Below are 15266 nucleotides of genomic sequence, written 5' to 3'. Positions count from 1 at the left end.
TAAAACATAATGTATATATTTTTTAATATAGTTTAAGCTCGGTAAGCAATTTTTCCTTAATTTGGCGGTCAAATTTAGACAATTAAAATAATTATTTCTCGGTAATCTTATCATTGACCCGTCACAAATTAGGTTCTTCCCGCCGCGGCGTCGCGTCGATCGCGTCAGGGAAGTACCTGAAATATATCAGTCTTTGACAATACAACGGTGCATGCGTCATGACCAGTGAGTGACTCGTATGTACAGGACATACGATGTTGGAAATTGAACGTTTTTTTTTTTCACTCAATAATGTTAATGCAAAACTTGTTTGTTTCGGAGTTCCTTGTTGATTTATTGAAGTGATTTATGTAAGGGTAAGCAACAGAACACATTTATTTATTAAATCTCAATAAAAAAATACAGACCTTTGCTTGCGACTTCGTCCGTGTGGAATTAGTAGAAATTATTCCATACTTGTAACACTGTTAATTTCTAATTGCAAAAGAATTAAAAAAACAGTAGTTTTTTAGTTATGTACAAAAATACATTAGTAGAGAAAAATCAGGAACAAAAACAATCAATACAGATTTTTTTTAAATTAACGAGTTAATGGTCTAATTTATTTTATGAACGTTTGGATTATTTATTTATATTAGTGTATAGTAATAATTTAAACGATAACACATTGACCATTCTATTCTCACCTTTAATTTACTATTATATTGATTTTTAATTTTGCTTATTAATTGATTTTCAATTTTTACGACGTAATAAAATGATATATTTCAACTCATACAGAGAAACTTAAATAAAAAACAATCACAAAATGTAAGATTTTGTACAGTGCAACTAGCTAAAGTAGTCAATATCTTGTGACATAACTAACGAAACTGTGAAGCTCACCGGGCCAGATTAATTTTTGGGACTATAGTCAAAGTATTAAACTAATTTTACTAATATTATAAATGCGAAAGTTTGGAGGGATGGATGTATGGATGTTTGTTAGAGTTAGTAGCCTGAATGTCTGAAAGGATCTTTATGAATTTTGCATAGATGTAGAGGATAGTCTGGAAGAACACATACGCCATTAACTTTTTTTTTTTTTTAATTCCACGCGGAAGGAGTCGCGGGCGAAAACTAGTTCTATTCTAAACTATAACAAGACACATTATATTTAACACAATTCTTCTTTTGATATTATATTGTAATTCTGTCTTTGTTTTGTATATTCGCGAAAAAAGAGATAACATGTACACTTGACCACAAAATGAATACGACTTATAATAAAGAATTTATAGACGCGTCAATGCAATGGAACTTTAGTATCTTTTGAATACTCGTGAAGTGCACACGTTCAAAATGAGAATTAAATGTTTTTGTATAAGTTTTATAGTTTATTTACAATGTTGTTATACCAGTGCAAGTAAGTTGAATCTTTAAATATTAAAATTTTATTCTCAATCTATACTATTATAATAAAGGGTAAACACACACTTCTTTGTTGCCTAAGATGTCAGCAATTACACCATATTTTTGAATAATCCTTTTTTAATAAAAAGCCCTACCCTTACGTCACGCTTTAAGCTATATATTTTAACGCCATTAAACTTAGAGTGTAAAGATTTTGAATAAAAACCCTAATGTGGGAAAGAGACCATAAGTTGCTGCCAACATCAAGAAAGAAAGATTGCTAAGGTTTATCATGTCATGTCATTTTGACATTTGCAATTGATAATTTGACAAATGTAAACAATAAAAATTTTCATAATTTGATGCGGATGAAGCCGCACAGGAACAGTTAGTTGTTGATGAATAAGTAATGTTCTAAAGGTCAATGATCTTGCAAACACTGATTATAAGTTGGCAATTTTGCCATGTTCTAAGTGACAAGCTCAAGAGACATAACATAAACATTTAACGGGAATAGTACAAAATATTGTATGTTGATTCAAAAAATAGTTTATTATACAAAAATGAGTATGCATGTGTAACATTTTCGATAGGATAAAATATGTTGTGGTTGATATTTTATTTTGTACTAGCTTTTCACCGTGACGCCGACCGCGTAGTATTAAAATAAAACCATGTAGGCTGTGTATTCTTCCAGACTATCCTCTGCATCTATGCCAAATTCTATTGAGATCCGTTCAGCAGTTTAGGCTACAAATTCTAACAAACATCCATCTAAACTTTCACATTTATAATAGTATGATAGTTAGTATGATTTATTTACACATGTGTAATCAGAGCCGATGAACGGTTTATTTATTGTATCGTAGGAGGAAAAGATAGAACTATTATTATCTATTGATTTAGTAATTAAAGAAAACAAAGAATAGTATAACAATCATTTGTTTTCTATGTTTTATTTTTGACTAAACTATCGAACAATTGTTGTACGATTGTCGATTGTTTCGCAGCCAATTCAACTGTTTAGTTACACAACTAAAAATCAAGTAGTGTGTGCACCTCCATATAAGCTCATAGAATTCAAAGTGAGATCAAACAGTTGTGCGATGGTTTAGTTTCATGTGTACGTACGCTCTAACAGTGATTGTCTTGTTCTTGTAAAAGCAATAAAAAAGAAGGACAGAAATAGATTTATTAAATGGTTCCTTAAAACCCCTATAACCAAGTAAACTGAGGTGATCATAAACATCCAAGGGCAAACGTAACTAGAAGAAATATTAACATAAATCAAATTGTTTATAATTTTCCAGCATGTCCTACAATAGTGAGTCGAAAAGACTGGGATGGACTTAAACCGGTCCATATCCGTTATCTCACGCGACCGGTAGACCTCGTCATCATCCAGCATACAGTGACCCCCACGTGTGCAACCGACGACGACTGTGCAGAGATAGTGAGAAACATCCAAACAAATCAAATGGACAACTTGAATTTCTGGGATATTGGACAATCGTGAGTTACCATTTACTCTGTAGACATGTATTTTAATAAGTTAAGGTCTTTACATAGTTCTTAATGTCACGTTTCAAGAAACCCTCGATAACCAGTAATTAACCTCTAATTAACCTCTATATCTTACGTAGATATTATTGCTTTTATAACTACATTAAAGTGGATTTATACTATTTGGTAAAAATCATTATGCTAGACGCTTTTGAGTCGCTTTTTGTTATCTGGGTAAAGAGAAAAGCAAGAACTCACAGTTTAACACTTGTAGAGCCAGCTTTAATATCTTCGCATGAATGGGACGGCGGTGTAATACCACGACCGCACAGAAGACAGATGTGAAGTGGGAGCAATTCCGTAAGCTAATGAGTGTGGGTGTTGGAGCAGCGTCACTTCGCCATTCTATTGGATACACCTAATATTAAAAAATGTTTATTTAAAGATTCCTCATCGGCGGCAATGGCAAGGTATACGAAGGTCCGGGATGGCTGCACGCGGGGGCTCATACATACGGGTACAACACTAAATCCATCGGCATCTCCTTCATAGGAAACTTTAATAGTAAGTGCAACTTCTGCAATAATCTTATTTAACTCACTGAAAACAATCTTTAACTTTAAATAGTTTTGTCAAAGCGAAGACGAAGTTTACTTGTAGTATATTTTAACTTATTTAGTTTACTTCCTAATAAGTAAGTAATAAATAGAACTCGAGTTACATATGTGTGGATGTAAAATGCTATAAAATATGAATTTTGCAGATACTCAAGTAAACATAGGGGCCGTCAAAACGTCAGTCTGCATTATTAAAGGGAATAAAAAGGTTAATAAGATTATAATAGAAGACAATCCTTGATTTTGTATAAATGTATGAAGCAAATAAACGATGTTGTTGTCATACAGTTACACATTTATTATTTCATTTACAGAAGACCAGCCTACTGCTCAAGCCCTCAATGCTGCGAAGGCGCTAATCAAGTGCGGCGTTGAACTTGGTCATTTGGCATCAAACTACCACGTAGTGGCACATCGTCAGCTCATAGCCACTGAGAGTCCGGGAAGAAAGCTTTACAATGAGATAAGAAGTTGGCCGGACTGGACAGAAGATGTCACTTCTATTAAGAACTAAACGAAACGCTATTAGCTACATACAAGAAGCAATAATAACTGTTTTTTACAACTGTTATATGAATAACTTGCAACAGTTGTGTATTTAAAAACTGTAGTACTTGCTCACCTATTAAATAAACTTTTAACGATTACGATAAGTTGTTATACGTTTAATATTTTTAAATGTAATCTTTTGTTACTTAAGACTGTTTTCTATTAAAAGCCTTAGTGGCTTTAAAGAGTTTGAACATAAATTTTATCACAGACTAACTGTTGTCCGCGACTTCGTCCACGCAATATTTTTTTTAACATAAATAAACCAGCGCTTGATCACGATTCCACCTAAGCTAAGTGAAGACGCGGACGAATATTAAGATAATCCAACGGTTTCGGAGATTACCCGGAAAAATGCGGCTTGCGGACAGACAGACAAAACATTTTGAAATGCGATTTCCGTTATGAGCAACGCAAACACATCTTCCCGAAATCTGAAATTTTTCTTTTGACATTACAAACGGACAATCGAACTTTATTATATGTATAGTTTTGCATTTAATGTAAAATTTGTTTTGAATTTCAGTATACCTAGATATCTAGATAACAGTAAATAAAGATGATTTAAAGCAATATGTTATTGATCCAGGCGTAAACGTTTTTCAAATAAGTTATATAAAGGTCTTTGAATTTGTATCTTTCGTTCGCGCACGAATGCTTGTAATAAATTGGATACAAGGAAACAATACACAAGTTGTACAAAACTTTGTCGGCTTCTGTGAAGTAACTACAGCCGGTACAGTAAATAAATTCTAGGTAAACAATAATACAATAGAAATCATTAAAAACAATGCTATTTATCAACAGAAGCCTCGGTTGCTCAGCTGTTTAAGCACTTGACTTGTAATCTACAGGTCTTGGGTTCGAATCCCGCCATGTAGCAATGTGATTTTTGATTTTTCGAATTATGATATGTACATATAATAATTTACCCGACGTTCTTACGGTGAAGGAAAACATCATGATGCAACCGGCACATATCGGCGAAGAAATTCAAAGATATGTGTATGCTTTGGTGGACGAAAACCCGGTGCGCCGATACTACGGGAGTAGGCAGGGGAGATAATGATGTGTGAAGTCAATTAACCCGCACTGAGCCAGCGTGGTTCCTAGTCATACCTAACTTAGGGTAGGTGGGCAGTGAGAAAGTATAGTGAGCTGGTGATGATGATATCAACAGAAACCTTGCTGGACGAGCTTGCTGACTCTTGATTTTTATTAATTTAATTTACCTATTGATTTAATTCAATTTGGCACAGACGTAGAGAATAGTCTGCAAGAATACGTAGGCTGAGTAGTTTTTTTGAATTCCACGCGGACCGAGTCGCGGGCGAAAGTTAGTCTTTGATAAGCCTAAGGAGCTACTTAACACTAGCAGTAAGAGCAATTCGGTGACTATTTGTGGTAAATTCAATTACTACTAACCTTATGTCCGTATTATTTAAAAATATAGTTACGAAATAAATTTTGCCCTGTGTAGTGATGCGTAACGCACGGTAAACCATTTTCTTACAAACAATAAATCTTGTAACAGAGCCGCCAGTAAAATCGTTTTTCCATATTCTTTATATTCGATGTGTATTTGATTCCTATAGAAAAAATATTACACAAATACGAGAGGTTTTCTTCACTGATTTAATATAAAAAGTTGGGCTTGATGGTGCGTCGCATTATTTTTATTAATACCTCATTTCTAAGAAAAATTATTGCCATCGTATTTTTTTTACATTATAGTTATTGGTATAATTAAAATATTGTATTCCGGTGTTAAAATAGTCGTCGTTTATCCACCATTTTCTTTAGAAATGACACTGAATAGGACTATTTTAGCGAAACCAAGTTTCACGAATTTCAGAAACACGTGGAAGATAACGTAAGAAAGTTCGAAGTTGAAAGTTAAGAAATTAAACGTATACATAAATATGAGAGATGAAATAGCTCTTTTCGAGTTCTGTGTAAAGGTGAACGTGGTTTCTTTACTTTAAAGATTTATTATAAAACTTTATTACGTAGAGAAATTTAAACAGATATAAATTTATCTTACATTCTAAGTAATTAATTTTAATTAAAATAATTAGATCTTTATTGGTAAGAGTATTCAATAAATATTTATTTTATTTAAAAGTGCCAATTGTTTTGATCAGTTGGAAAGGAATAGAATAAAAAAATATAGAATACAATTTTATATAAGTTTATTTCAAAAATTCCTTATGCTTATTTCCATGTTCCATATAAAATAGTTTTACAAAAGTTACAAATAGTTATGAGTTTGCACAGAACTTGCCTAATCTTCACTATCACCATGGAGCTGTAGTCTCACTTCGTACTGCGCCCGGTACCAGATCCACCAGCTCAGAGTGTGACGGGTCGTCGCCGATACTATCCAGCAGTAGTAGCATACCTGAACCAAAGAACATACCAAAATCTCAGAAAACAAGCTTGGAAAGTATGAAAACATATCTTATAAAAAATCAGCGTTTATTAAGCGCCTGCGAATAATATAGCGGCAATATAATACGTCTATACTAATAACATAAAGAGGAAAGATTTTTGTATGTATTGAAATTACTCAAAAACTACTGGATTTCAATTCTTACATCATTAGAATACACGTTATCGCTGAGTAACGTAGGCTATATTTTTAGATTTCTCGTGAACAAAGTCGCGAATAGCAGCTAGCAAATAATATCGATGCTGTACGTATACCGCGAGAATGCAAAATAACACTTTACGTACTCACAAGGGTCATACAGGCCAAGACAAAGGTTGAAGCAAGTGGCCACGGTGCAGGAGATGTGTGGTTCTCCTGGGAGATTAGCGCCGCAAAGGTTTTGCCAGAGAGCCACGCTGCTAGCACTGCGAGGGGAGACATCAAGACTATACCGAGGGTATCCACCATTAACTAGAAAAGAAACAAAAAACAACCATCTGTGAGACTAAGAAAAAATGAACTAAGTTATGTTTCTCATCATCATCAACATCATCATCATCTCCTTATCTTACTCCCGTAGGGTCGGCGCAACAGGTTTTTGTCCTCCACATAACTCTATCATACGTCATCTCAGTCATCACTCCCTTTTTGATCATGTCATCTTTTACACAATCCATCCATCTCTTTCTAGGTTTGTTAAGTTATGTCTCTTTGCGAAAGTTTAGATGGGTGTTTGTAGTAACGGATCTTGATGAAATTTGGAAAAGACGTAGAGGATAGTCTTTTGTTTCCGTTTTTAATTCCACGCAGACGGAGTTATGAGTAAAAGCTAATACTGTATAAATGTTTTGAAGGATAGAAGTTATTTTTCATTTACTCAACCTCTTGTCTCGGATTTAGTTACAGCTATTTGAAGCAATAAAGAAATAACTGAGGTAAGCTTCATATTTTGTTTGCTCAACTATTTTCTAGCATTTACGCTGTAAAAGATTAAATTTAATATAAAGATTATCTGTAATTTTCATTACCTGTTTAGCATTTTGACTTAAAATCCACATAACAAGAGATCTTGGTATACCGTAACGATGAACTCGTCGTGTTACATATCGGATCCCGCATAGTTCACATCTAGACTTTCCAGATTCCGTTAACCAACGTTCCAAGCATCTTACGTGGACTCTGCCAACAGTTCCCCGGCAAGAACAAGCTGATATCAAATCTCCAAGCTCTTGACAGAATGTATCACCTCCGTGACAAATACGACACATATCCTCGATAGAATTATCACTTCCTCTTTCTATATTAGTGAATCCATCTGAGACTGTTTCTTCATTTGGTTTATCAAATGTTGACCTAGAAATATCTGTGTTAGTTCCTTCAGAGTGACTTAGAGATATTTTGTCATGGGTAGCTATTCTACGCCTTGGATTTCTTATTTTAATTTTATGCTGCCTTGCATATCTTTCTCTTCTAGTTATATTTCTTTGTTTACTAGATTCAGGTACTTTTGTTGTATCTGTTATACATATACTTATTGATTTATCACAGCGGGAATTTTTGTTATGAGAATCGTTATTTATTTCCTCCTTGCTTAGACTAACTAATACATCTTTATCAACTAAAAGTACAGCACTTTTATTCACTAATGAAACTACGTTTGATTCTATTTGGTTTTCTTCACTATTTGATGTATTTTGAACAGTTTGATCTCCAGTTGTAACTAAGCTTGTGTTATATGAATCATGCAATAACATACTGGAAAGAGGCAAAAGTATAAAAGTTTATAATTAATGGCTATAGTTCAGGTTTGAGCTATAAATCATACTAGTTAATATTATAAATGCGGATGTTTAGATGGATGGATGGATGGATGTTTGTTAGCGTTTGTAGCCTAAACGGCTGAACGGATTTTGCTGAAATTCGGTATAGATGTAGAGGATAGTCTGGAAGAACAAAAGAGATATCCTACTCTTTTGTTTTTTAATGTCACGCGGACGGAGTCGCCGGCGAAAGCTAGCTTTAAATATTGTAATATAACGTTGTCATGCAAGAATCAACTTACTTCACTTGAACGGCATTTTGTGATTGTGTGACTTCGTTTGGTTTGATGTTTTGCTTCACTGAAAATTTTCTACGTCTAGTATTCGGCATTTTACTCAAAATTTTAAAATAAAGTTTAAATTATTTTTTTTTGTTAGGTTGATTTTGAAAATTTTATTGTCATGTTGATGTTTAAGGAAAGGAAAATGACGTTTTTATTTTTTCGACTAATTGTTTTACTTTTAAATCCTCGACAATACTGTCAGACACTGACATGGATAAATGGACTGGCTATAAGATGTGGTGTTTTGTGCCAATTTGATTTTAGCTCTTAGATTTTGATGCTGACGGTCCCTGTTGGTGCCGGTGATGAGAATTGGAACTACTCGTAATAATAGATATAGAATTAACTATTATTAACACCAAAAGGAGCATTTATATAAAAACGGAGCCATAGATCCAAGCACCTATCTCATAGAGAGTAAATAACAGTAGAGTAGCTCACAACTTGATGCCACGAACTGTATATTTTTCATTAAAAGGTTTCGGTTATCAAAAATGATAATTATTATGTCTAATGTGATTTGTTTCTAAGATCGTAATGTCCTTAAATTAAAGAAATGTACGTTTTAATTAACATTGAAATGAAATACTCCAATGCTAATTAATGTATATTTCCTGTCCCTTGAATATCTGTGAGCGGTGTACTTTTATATTTCTTTGACAACAAAATATAGATTGAAGGTTCTTTCACGCGAATGTTATTGTTACCAGCGCCTGTCAATTTACATGACTATAATATTTACCATCTATTACAATGAATTGTGCTGTTTTTCGATTTTTCAAATTGACAAGCTTGCGGGGACTTTATTTTTTTTTTATTAAAATAACAAATATGGAATGAAATTTTGATAGTGGTAGAGCCCGCGTTAATATCTTCACACGAATGGGTCGGCTTTCCCCGTGCAATACACGACCACATAGAAGACAGGCGTGAAGTGAAAGCAATTCCGCGTTTAGGCTGATAAGTGTCGTGCCGGAGGCCTAATTTTGGTCCCTTTCCCTATTCTTAAGCGGAAAGGATGGGAAAAAATTGGATTTGACGGTGGAGAAGACGTATAGGAAGGGTAAATGACCCCTTTATGTGCTTCTCCTCCTCCATTAATTAAGGGTAGGCAATGCATCTGCAATTGTGGATGTTTATAGGCAGCGGTCGCTATCCATTTTCGTGGATTTAGGTGGCCGCTTGCTCGTTTGCCGCCTTATATTATAAAAAAATGCTATGATAAACGTCTTTCTACGTTAACAAATTGAACAGCTCACGGTAAGCTTATAAAAATAAGCCCTATCGTTTCACCACCGGGTAATTAAGATAAAAAATTTGAAACTAGTACACGCTACGATACTGGACGATTGTAATATTTCAGTTAACCTATTTTTCGACAAATTAAAAATGTACCTTCTATTAACCTTTCTTTTGACGTAGGTCACCGATCACTTAAGTTTTGTTTCACTTAAAAAAACCCGCTCACTAAAATTGTAAAAGCTATTAATGCTGTAAAAAGGTAAAGGTTTACTTATAGTTTTGAAATAATTTGCACCATAAAACAATATATCTTTTTTTCTTTTATTTAATGGTTTTTCGTATTCAAAGAAAAAAGTGCAACATGTTTATATTTTAAGCTCTTATTTCTACAAGGTTTTTCAAAGAATCGAATTTCCAAAGTTTTCGTTTATTAGTTTCACGAGTAAAATAGAATCTAGTTTTAAAGAAAATAACACTAAAAGTAGGATTCAAGGCCAAAGATATATTTTACATATTAACGAGGTAAAGAAGCAATAAATTTTAAGTGTAACTTAACTACTTGTGGTGTGAAACTGTAAATGGACTTAAGAGTTTCGAGTTTGGTTACATTACTTAAGAATGTTGTGATTTATTGTTTAGTTCTCCAGCAATATATAGATATTGCTACACAATATATAGATAACAAATGTAATTTTTTTATGACATGTTATGCGACGAAACGATGGGGACATAAACCAGAAAGTGTTAAGATTGAATGTGGATGGCTACAAAGGTAGAGGAAGACCAAAGAAAGTATGGATGGATTGTGTGAAAGAGGATTTGCTTAAGAGAGGAGTGGATTTAGATATGACGGCTGATAGAGATGTATGGAAGGACAGCACATACTGTGGCGACCCTCCGTGAGAGATAAAGGCAAGTGGATGATGTTGAAAAATGCTTCCTTTATCAGTGTTTCTCAACTAAATTAAAATAAACTATTCTCTTGAATCACTCTATCTATTAAAACAACTGCATAAAAACCCGTTGCTTCTGAATGATCTGAGCATGCAAAGATGCAGACAGACAGCGGGAAGCGACTTTGTTTTATAATATACTAGCTTCCGCCCGCGACTCCGTCCGCATGGAAATAAACTGGAAAAGCAAAACTGAGTAGCCTATGTGTTCTTCCAGACTATCCTTTACGTCTATGCCAAATTTCATCGAGATCCGTTCAGCCGTTTAGGCTACAAACTCTAAAAAACATCCATCCATCTGAACTTTCGCATTTATAATATTAGTAAGAAGTAAGATAGTGATTTGATGTGTATAAATATTAACATTTGCTTACTTGATTAACAAAAGCTTCTGATTATAATGTTATTGATGCTTTGTTTTCACGGTAACTTGAATCTATTGTATTTAAGTTGAATAGTAAGTAAGATAAATCCACGGTATTGTTTAAATTTATTCGTATATACATTCCAGATATTTCGGATTTCTAAGCGATTGGAAATTGTATATTTGAAACACATTATTGACATTATAAGCAATGTAATTGCAAAATAAAATTTAATGTCATCATTAATCATTAAAATAAATAGATTGTGTTAATTTGTTATTTTTTAAAAATACTCTTTTGTGATATTTTTTGTAACGGCCAGCATTAATCATTAAAATAAATAGATTGTGTTAATTTATTATTTTTTAAAAATGGCCTTTTGTGATATTTTTTGTAACGGCCAGCATTAATCATTAAAATAAATAGATTGTGTTAATTTGTTATTTTTTAAAAATGCTCTTTTGTGATATTCTTCGTAACGGACAGTTCGAGTTCGATAATATTCAGACACCAAAGAGGTCTAACAAATTGAATTAGATTTACCAAAGCGCCAAAGAAATTGATCCCTCGTCGACCTTGCCCAACGAATTCAACTAATCTATTTCACATCAATAAAAAAACTTTTCAAATTGTATCTTGTGCGTGCTTATAGTGACTTAAGATGATATCTTATTAAAGTTTGAAGTAGTTACGAAGCTAACTAATCTAATACTTAAGGGTAGCTTATTTTTAGCAGCGTAATTTTAATTCTACGTCATAAGTCTGCTACGTCTACATAAGTCTACGAAGTACGTCTACGCTGTTCTACGACGTGGAAAGGATTTTTCCACGAATCTATAATCCAACCTCTAATTGGTCTCTTTTAAAGGAAGCGATAAAAACAAAATTAATATTATCATTACTTATGTCTGTATCCAAATATCTTTAATTTAAAAATATGTAGCAAATGAATTGTTGCAAAAAGCTGCTGTTAATTAATTTTTAACTCATTCACTGTTCGGATGTCACACCGGTAGCTGTGAAAGCTTTTGCTGGAAGCTCTCAGTTCGTTTCACTTTCAGCCGGCAGACGGTCGTGTTGTCGTTAGTGCATGTTAATAGTTATCGAAGTGTTGTTTAATTATTACCGAATAATGTAGGAAACATTACATTATTGTGTTGTTTAATTTTAGTGATTGTGAATACAGAAACGATTTAAAATAAGTTTGTGAACTTTGAAGTTGTTTTCATTGAAAAAAATTAAGGTAAGTTTGTATTACATTTTTTCGAGCTTGAGGAATGAAATAATTGATATGAAATATGTATTTATTTGATTTGTTAAAGATTTATCCTAGGAACATCAATTTGCGGCTGTATTAGTTATTTGCTGTGAATGAGATTGTTCCAGAACTTTATTTTTAAATAATGCAAGCTTTTAAAAAACTAATTGAAGTAAAATTTCTAAAGCTGTTATCAACTTTACGTCATAATTACCTGATAACTTTAAGTATAATCAGATTATGTATAAGGAAAAAAATTCTTATAGGGAAAACATTATTTATTTATGTTGCAATTAAAAATTGCAGGGAAATATTAAAGTTTGTTTTAATCAAATTAAAACCAACGAGTGAAACTGGATTTAATTTAATATTCTCCTATGTCCCTGTAACGTAAACCAGAATTCCTGCAAATTACCGCAAGTCGATTATAAATAACCATTGCTTAAATGGATTTATCGATCTAGGTTGCTCTGCTTATCTAAAACTTTCATTGATCTACTTTATAAGACAAATTAGCTTTCACCTACTACTCTATCTACGTGCAATTAAAAAAAACAAAAGTAAGTAACCTATGTGTCAGACTATCCTCTACATCTGTGGCAAATTTCATCGAGATCCGTTCGGCAGTTTAGGCTACAAACTCTTACAAACATTGGTCTAAACTTTCGCATTTACAATATTTGTAAGAGAAATATCTGAACTGTGGTTACTTTTAGCTAGGTTACCTTTAATTCTTCAATGCCACAGAATCGTCAAATCGTAATAGCAGTTTTGAGTTTTTTTTTATTCACTAAATTGATTTTGGAAGATTTTAGTGTACATTGATAGATAGTCCCTTAATTTACTGGAGAGATCATAATAATAATACAAATGCAAAGGTTTAGTTTGGTTTAGATGGATGTATGGATGGATGGATGGATGTTTGTTAGAGTTTGTAGCCAAAACGGTTGAACAGATTTCGATGAAATTTGGTATAGATGTTGAGGATTGTCTGGAAGAACACATAGGCTACTTACATTTGTTTTTTTTTATTATTCTACGCGGACGGAGTCGCGGGCGACAACTAGTTACTACATAATTTTGCATTATTGAATGTTCTCGTTTCTCCCAGATAAAAGGTCTTGAGAGGTAATGTTATTTTAGATTTTATACGTTAAAACACTACGAAGGATACATCTGACCTTTAGCTTTCATAATAATAAAAAAATATATAATACATCATCATTCATGTGCAGATTCGTTGAATAGACCTTAACGTAAAAAGTTTACTTTACGGTCCCTTTTCCGGGACATAACTTGCATATCGTTGTATGAAAATTATGACCCTTGTTGCGGATAGGTGTTAATGTAAACCATAAAGTACGCTTTAAAGCCTCGCAAAAATGTATAAGAAATAAAGCAAAAATGTCGATTGTCTGGTGCCAACCCAACGTGTAAAATATCGGAATATCGGATTTTGTTACCTTAAATGGCAGTGACGTCATTTTTAAGCTATCTGAGCCTCTAACAGCCAGTGGTGGGACATTCCATAAATCTGTTAACACGTTTAAAGCGCCATAGATTTTTCTAATCTTTCAGTACTTGGTGTAGCACACCCTGTATATGTTATATACATTTCTTATTCGCACTGTAAGTAAGATACCAGGTGTTTTAGACCTGGTTTAGCATTGAACGTGTTAAAGCAGAAGTAAATAGACTGCGTCAAGCAGTAGGTATCGACAGCTTCGAGTAGTTTGCGTACATCGATGCAGATGAGGGTAAACATTTTATCTTTATTACATTTAAGTGATTTCGAATAATCTATAAAACTATATTACTATAAATAAAAGTCTAGAACTTTAACGTGCTAGGATTTCCTTTTATTACCTATACGGCTGTGTGAGAAAGGACTAATATTATAATTGCGAAAATTTGGATGGATGAATGGATGTTTGTTAGAGGTTATATGCCTAATTTGCTGAACCGATCTCAATAAAATTTAGCAAAGATGTAGAGGATAGTCTGTTAGAACATATAGGTTACTTACTTTTTGAAATTCTAGAGTAAGCTAGTACATCATAATTAAAAGTTACGACAGAGTTTATATAGACGGATGACATGACCCCGTCTATGTCGAACACGCAATATACCTTTAAATAACGTAACGATGTAATACTTGACTTTATGAACGAAATTCGCAAAGACAAAAGGGTTGCGGATTTTGAAAGACCTTCGAGGTCGCGCAGTTTGGTTAGTTGGGAGTAGAAAAATGCCAGAAATAACGACGTTACTTTTTTTTTAATAAAGAGTCTCTTTACTTTTATTTTTTTAATAAAAATGGAAAACATATTTGAGTTTTTAATAATTAATTAAATTAATTACTTATAATTTAATAAACCTGCTTGATATTCGATTGTCTTTTATTTTATACAAGGACATGGATGTTTTAGTAAGTGAAGTCAGAAGTGTGGTATTAGGATCGTTGAAGTTCATTCATAATTGAGAGTTGAAAGAATAGTTCGTTAGTTACTTTGAAAAGTGTATTAATGGTAACTTAGTTGCTTAACTAAGTAGTTGATCTACGTGGAACTTTTTATTTATGTTTATAATATAATGATGACTTCTTATCTGATTTGTTTTCGTGCGTCAATTAATACAGATTTTTTCCTGTTAAAAATATTTTAGCGTGTTATATTCTTAATGTAATGTTATGAAAGTGCTTGTATTTTTCCAATTTCTTTCCTTGTACGCGTTCTTGTCCCATAGGAATACAATTAATTCTGGATCCTATTTGATTGAGTTTATCTTCAAGGGCATTAAGTATTATTCTTTTATTGTAATATTACTAAAGTTATTTTACGTATAATGATAAA

At 33.0% G+C, this 15266-nt stretch overlaps 2 protein-coding genes across 2 annotated transcripts; one reads left to right on the top strand and one right to left on the bottom strand.

Moving 5' to 3' along the window:
- Nucleotides 1-1303: 1303 nt before the first annotated feature.
- On the top strand, nt 1304-4159 carry LOC106103551 (peptidoglycan recognition protein-like). Its single transcript, XM_013283335.1, has 4 exons — nt 1304-1405; nt 2703-2904; nt 3341-3459; nt 3827-4159. Exons 1-4 carry the CDS (start codon nt 1342-1344, stop codon nt 4024-4026), a joined length of 585 nt encoding a protein of 194 aa, XP_013138789.1. The 5' UTR covers nt 1304-1341; the 3' UTR covers nt 4027-4159.
- Nucleotides 4160-6239: 2080 nt separating this feature from the next.
- Nucleotides 6240-8742, bottom strand: LOC106103584 (E3 ubiquitin-protein ligase MARCH8-like). The gene is made up of 4 exons (XM_013283365.1): nt 8555-8742; nt 7521-8247; nt 6802-6963; nt 6240-6462 (listed from the first exon to the last, which is right to left on the bottom strand). Exons 1-4 carry the CDS (start codon nt 8641-8643, stop codon nt 6346-6348), a joined length of 1095 nt encoding a protein of 364 aa, XP_013138819.1. The 5' UTR covers nt 8644-8742; the 3' UTR covers nt 6240-6345.
- Between the last annotated feature and the right edge of the window lie 6524 nt (nt 8743-15266).

This window comes from Papilio polytes, unplaced genomic scaffold, assembly GCF_000836215.1.
Source record: "Papilio polytes unplaced genomic scaffold, Ppol_1.0 DF823731.1, whole genome shotgun sequence".
Lineage (NCBI taxonomy): Eukaryota > Metazoa > Arthropoda > Insecta > Lepidoptera > Papilionidae > Papilio > Papilio polytes.
The sequence above is the reverse complement of the archived record's forward strand: the minus strand, read 5'-3'. Positions and strand labels throughout refer to the sequence as shown.